At 43.3% G+C, this 6,679-nt stretch overlaps 1 protein-coding gene across 1 annotated transcript; it reads left to right on the forward strand.

Moving 5' to 3' along the window:
- Positions 1-3,360: 3,360 nt before the first annotated feature.
- LOC140874385 (uncharacterized) lies at positions 3,361-4,039 on the forward strand. The gene is made up of 2 exons (XM_073277668.1): positions 3,361-3,457; positions 3,693-4,039. Exons 1-2 carry the CDS (start codon positions 3,361-3,363, stop codon positions 4,037-4,039), a joined length of 444 nt encoding a protein of 147 aa, XP_073133769.1.
- Positions 4,040-6,679: the final 2,640 nt, after the last annotated feature.

Genomic DNA, 6,679 nt, shown 5'->3' on the forward strand with positions numbered 1-6,679 from the left:
TCGCAATGTTCAAGTCCATAAGAATTCTTATTGCCATAGCAGCATGGTATGACTATGAGATATGGCAAATGGATGTGAAGACTGCATTTCTTAATGGAAACATTAAGGAAGAAATTTATATGATGCAGCCCGAGGGATTCACATCCATGTGAAGCGAGCATAAGGTATGCAAGATTCAGAGATCGATCTATGGTCTCAAACAAGTATCAAGAAGTTGGAACCAGAAATTTGATGAAACAATAAAGGATTTTGGTTTCATCAAGAACCCGGAGGAACCGTGCGTGTACAAGAAAGTAGTTAAGGATGCTGTGACATTCTTAGTACTTTATGTTGATGACATCTTACTCATTGGGAATGATGTAGGGATGTTGCAGTCAACAAAGATATGGTTATCAGGTAGATTCTCGATGAAGGATTTGGGTGAGGCGTCCTATATTCTAGGGATACAGATCTATAGAGATAAATCTAAGAGAATGATAGGACTTACTCAAGCTACCTACATCGACACTATATTGAAAAGGTTTTCAATGGATGAGTCCAAGAGAGGACATCTACCTATGTGTCATGGAGTCTCTCTATCCAAGTCTATGTGTCCCAAGACTGACGAAGAGATAGAGAAAATGACACACATACCATATGCGTCAGCCATAGGGAGTATCATGTATGGGATGATATCCACTAGACCGGATGTGGCATTTGCTCTGAGTGTCACGAGCAGATATCAAGCCAATCCCGGTCAAATGCATTGGAAAGCCGTGAAGGATATTCTTAAGTACTTGAGAAGAACTAAGAATGTATTCATGGTTTATGGAGGAAGAGAACTGAAATTGGAAGGCTATACCGACTCTAGCTTCCAAAGTGACGTGAATGACTCGAAGTCAACCTCTGGATTTGTGTTCATGCTCAATGGCGGTGCTGTCTCTTGGAAGAGTTCCAAGCAGGACACCACAGCGGATTCCACCACTGAGGCAGAATACATTGCGGCATCAGCTGCTGCTAAAGAGGCCATTTGGATGAGGAATTTCGTCCAAGAGTTGGGCGTTATTCCTGAAGCTGTTGGTCCAGTCCCGGTGTACTGTGACAACACGGGTGCCATTGATCAGGCAAAGGAACCAAGGTCTCATCAAAGATCCAAACACGTATTGAGGAAATACCACATCATCTGGGAGATCGTGGAAAGAGGAGACATCACTGTCGAGAGAGTGGCCTCTGCAGATAATATCGCTGATCCACTTACTAAGCCCTTGCCAGGACCATTATTTGACAAACATCGCGAAGCAATGGGACTACGTAGTATGACTAGTTAGCTTTAGGGCAAGTGGGAGATTGAAAGAGTGGGTGCCCGGTGAGCCAACTTGTGGCTAAGGGCTTTTATGACTCTATGTATAAACAATCTTTTGTTTAATATAATTTACACTTTTATAATGGCATTTACTTTATCTTTTATCATATTATTATGTTGTGACATACTATAAGATGTTTAGATGAAGACCTTGAATATACTATAGTGTATGTAAGATGTGGTGGCACATGGGGATGGTTATCATGAAACACATCTTATAGTCACTGTATATTCTAAGCAGTTCCTAGTCGATTGAGCCGTCCGTTAATAAGGATAAGGATCGCTCGAGATTGAGACTAGCATTTGCGATGCCGAGTACCACGTTTCATTGGTATGGAACATAGAGATGTTCAAAGCATGCAAATGGATATTCAAACGATGAATGATCGAACTACCCTATCCGAACTTTCCAAGTGGTTATCACTTATCGAGCGGATAAAGTCCGCGGTTTTGGTTGTACACCATTAGTCCTTACTACTTGAAACATCATTGAGACTCTATATGATAGTACTGTACTTTGACTCGTTTACCGACTCTATTGGGGTCATCAGGTGTCGAGATTGGGTACAGTTACGACACATATAGGAGTCGATGCTTTGTTGTCAAGGATTCACCACATACTTGCTAGTGTGGATATCCTATGCAATTTGAGGAGATATTAGTGTGACGAATCTCTGGCCAGAGTACATGATGTGTTTTAAGAAATGGTTTCTTAGTAGCACATGCGATGTCACTATTTGATCTTCAAGATGCATTGCATAGTTATCGAATCTCGAACGACTCTCGATTTACCAATGGTTGTTGATTCGATCGGGATATATGGATGAAGGGACCGTACTGTACGCTAACCAAAATCTATTGGTTCTTGCAGGCACTATCAGTGATACCTAGGGAATCATGGGGCGATGTTTCTAGGCGCTCTTACCATGATTCGATGGGAAACTCGGAAATTGTTGTTCCGAGTCACAAGGAGTTGTGAGCCCACAACTAGCTGTATCCCTAAATCATTGAGGGTCACACAAGTAATGGATTTCTAATTCCCGTTGAGATAGTTAAATTTAAAGAGTTAAATTTAATGAACAAAGAAGTAGGACTTCTTATATCAGAGTAGAAGAGTAAGATTTCCTAAAATGACATAGGGATGGACATTTTTGGAAATCACTGAATTCAGATTCAGAAAATTTATCTTGACTTTAAAAGATGCAGAAATGGTTTCTGTGCACATTGGTGAAATTGGTTTATCAATCTGAGTCACGATGAATTTTATATTAATTTTTGAATATGCATGCTTTGCTTGTCAGGCTTTAACTTATGACTAATGGGCCCTAAGCTGTTAGCAGCCCACATTATAAATAAGTTATTGCAGTGCAGAAATTAGACACAAGTCTCATAATTTTCGAACACTAGGGTTTTGAGACCTAGAGTGTCCGCCCCCCCTCTCTGTGTTTTTCTCTCTGAAATCCAGTCTGTGAATTTTGAATTTGCAGTCTGGTTTAACGGATCAAATTCGTTAATTCTCTTCGTAGAAACTTCTGATAGATTTTCTAGTGCAATCTATCAGAGGGATTCGAATTCTGTTCGTGGACCTGATTGAAGAATTGTTCGTCCATCAGTTCCTGGGATATACAACAAGAGCAGAGTTATCTGTTGGTGTCCATAATCTCGTTTCGATATTCAAGGTAAAAATTTAATTGTTGTTTAATTTTTACACGCACAATTTAATCGTAAAGTTTTGATACCCATGATATGGAATCGTTCCATATAAAATTTTAAAACTTCCGCTGCACCGGGTATCAATTCTGATTGATCTGAACACCGTTTTCGAACACAGACCTCAGGGGCATCTAGCCCATAGGCCCCAGGGACATCATGTTCAGCGACCCCAGGGTCAGCAGGCACCAAGACCCGCTCCTCCCAAGACTGGGGAGAAGCCTGTATGCCCGAAATGCCATCGTGCTCATCATGGACAGTTTCTGGAAAGTGTCGAAGTTTGTTATCGATGCAAGAAGCAAGGACACATGGTTTCAGATTGTCCATTGCGCGCCATGCCGACTCGAGGGAGAGTGTTTGTGATGCAGGCCGAGGAGGTCGATCCTGATACCACGCTCGTCACAGGTAATATTTAGAGCATTTAATTAAGGGTGATTTAATTGATTCATGGATGCAATTTTTGATTTTGAGCTTTTCTTTTTGGGAATGAGGACTTGTTTTAGGTTGCATGCTTCGTGTTAATTGGTCGTGCTGAAATAGATAATTCTGAGTATGGAATTTGTTGGCTTAGAATGAACCTAAGTAGGACTTGCCTTATTTGCTTTCAATCTTTCCATGGTTGTAATCACCTTTAATGCAGGTAGAATTTTAGTAGCCGGTGTGGCCACTAGAGCCTTGTTAGACTCAGGGGCTACCCATTCTTTCATTTCGGAGGCTTTTACCCGCAAGCGGGGCATTGAGTGCGAGGATCTGATTGGTGGATTAACAGTGACCATCCCATCAGGGGAAGAACTGTCCACTAGGAGAATGGTGAGGAATCTTGAAATTCTATTGCAAGGGCAATCAGTAATTGCAGACTTGATAGTATTGCCCATGCCTGAGTTTGACTTGATTCTTGGGATGGATTGGATGACGAAGAATGCAGTGGTGATCGAATTTCTGCTGAGGTCAGTGTTGGTCAGACCAGAGGGAGAAGAACCGTTTTAGTTTGAGGCTATCAGGGGTTCGAGGAAGACGCAGATCATATCTTTTATGCAAGCTAAGCAGATGGTGCATGAAGGATATGAGGCATTCTTAGCCAGCTTATCATTGACAGATTTTTCAGTGCACCCAGACATTTCAGATGTAGACATTGTCAGGAAATTTGAGGACATTTTCCCAGACGATGTTGCGGGCATTCCTCCTGATAGAGAAGTGGATTTCTCCATCGATTTGGTACCCGGTACTGTGCCAATTTATAAGGCACCGTACAGATTGGCTCCTACGGAAATGAGGGAGTTAAAAGAGAAGATTCAAGAGTTTCTTGATAAGGGTTTCATACGCCCTAGTTTCTCTCATGGGGTGCACCAGTCCTTTTTGTGAAGAAGAAGGACGGAAGCTTAAGGCTGTGCATAGACTATCGGGAGTTGAATGGGGTGACACTGAAGAACAAGTACCCACTACCCAGGAGACCTCTTTTATCAGTTTCAAGGAGCCTCTGTATTTTTGAAGATTTACCTTCGATCCGGTTATCATCAGCTGAGGGTGAAAGAATCGGATGTGTCCAAGACAGCTTTTAGGACTTGTTATGGTCACTACGAGTTCCTTGTGATGCCGTTCGGGTTAACGAACGTGCCAGCGGTCTTCATGGATCTTATGAACCGCGTGTTCCAGCCGTTCTTGGACCGATTTGTCATCTTCTTCATTGACGATATCCTCATTTATTCCAAGGATAGAGAGGAGCATTCACAGCATTTGAGGACCGTTATAGAGGTACTTCGGGAGCGGAAAATGTTTGCTAAGTTCGACAAAAGCGAGTTTTGGTTGGAGAGAGTAGCATTCTTGGGCCACGTCATTTTCGAGAGAGGTGTTGAGGTGGATCCTCCAAAGTTTGTCAGTACCTAGAAACGCATCAGAGATTCGCAGTTTTCTCGGATTGGCAGGTTATTACAGGAAGTTTATCAAGGGCTTTTCGTCTATTGCAGTGCCCTTGACAGCATTAACCAAGAAGAATGCTAGGTTTGTTTGGAGTTTCGAGTGTCAAAGGAGCTTTAATGTATTGAAGGAAGCTCTTACGACAGCACCAGTATTGGCTATGCCATCGGGGCAATGTGATTTTGTGGTTTACACTGATGCTTCCAAGTTGGGATTGGGAGCAGTTTTTATGCAGCGTGATAGGATTATTGCTTATGCTTCTAGGCAGTTGAAGGAGCATGAGAAGAACTATCCTACGCATGATCTGGAGTTAGCGGCAGTAGTGTTCGCTCTCAATATTTGGAGACACTATCTCTATGGAGAGAAGTGTAAGATATTCACGGACCATAAGAGCCTCAAGTACTTTTTCACCCAGAAGGAGTTGAATCTGAGGCAACGTAGATGACTAGAGTTGGTGAAAGACTACAATTGTGAGATCAGTTACCACCCGGGTAAGGCTAATGTGGTCGCAGATGCGCTGAGCCGAAAGACGGCAGTGATTGCTTCCATGTCAGTGGCTAGACCGTTGCTCCTAGATTGTTAGCCCTGTCAGTGCAAACCACATTGTTTGACCATATTAGAGTTGCTCAAGCAGGTGATGAGCAACTAAGAAAGTGGAGACAGAGAGCAGAGGAGAAAGACAGTGGTTTGTATTCTGTAGTAGATGGGATTGTGAAGTTCAGAGATTGATTTTGGTTTCCCGCAGGTGACTCTCTGCGAGCTAATATCATGGCAGAGGTTCACACATCACCGTACTCCATTCACCCAGGTAGTACGAAGATGTATCGGGACCTTCAGCAGTTGTATTGGTGGTCGGGCATGAAGCGTGACATCGCCCGATTTGTGTCAGAATGCCTGACATGACAGCAGGTCAAGGCGGAGCATCAGAGACCTGCAGGATTGCTTAAGAAACTTCCTATTCCATGGACTTCTTTGTTGGTTTGCCGAGGACAGTGAGGAATTCGAATGCTATTTGGGTTATAGTAGACCGACTCACAAAGTCGGCACACTTCTTTCCAGTGAGGACGACCTTCACGATGATGCAATATGCAGAGTTGTATATCCGGAAGATAGTCAGACTACATGGTATCCCTGTTTCCATAGTGTCTGATACAGATCCGCGGTTTACTTCAACTTTTTGGAAGAGTCTTCATGCAGCTTTGGGGACAAAGCTTTTGTATAGCACTGCCTTTCACCCACCGACGGATGGACAGTTCGAGAGGGTGATTCAGATTCTAGAGGATCTTTTGAGAGCCTGTGCCATTGACTTTCAAGACAGTTGTGAGTCGAGACTACCATTGGTGGAGTTTGCTTATAACAACAGCTTTCAAGACACCATTGGTATGGCGTCTTACGAGGCACTCTATGGGAGACCGTGTAGATCTCCGGTGTTGTGGACCGAGATTGGGGAGAAATCAGAGTTGAGACCAGAGATTGTTCAGCATACTGCCGAAATTGTAGCCAAGATCCGTGACAGGATGAGGGCTGCACAGAGCCGGCAGAAGAGTTATGCTGATCACAGGAGGAGAAACTTGGAGTTCTCGGTGGGAGATCATGTGTTCATCCATGTAGCGCCGCTGAAGGGAGTTATGAGGTTTGGGTAGAAGGGAAAACTGGCACCGAGGTTCATAGGACCCTTCGAGATATTAGATAGGGTAGGGGCATTGGCTTATA

This window comes from Henckelia pumila, chromosome 1, assembly GCF_033568475.1.
Source record: "Henckelia pumila isolate YLH828 chromosome 1, ASM3356847v2, whole genome shotgun sequence".
Taxonomy (NCBI): domain Eukaryota; kingdom Viridiplantae; phylum Streptophyta; class Magnoliopsida; order Lamiales; family Gesneriaceae; genus Henckelia; species Henckelia pumila.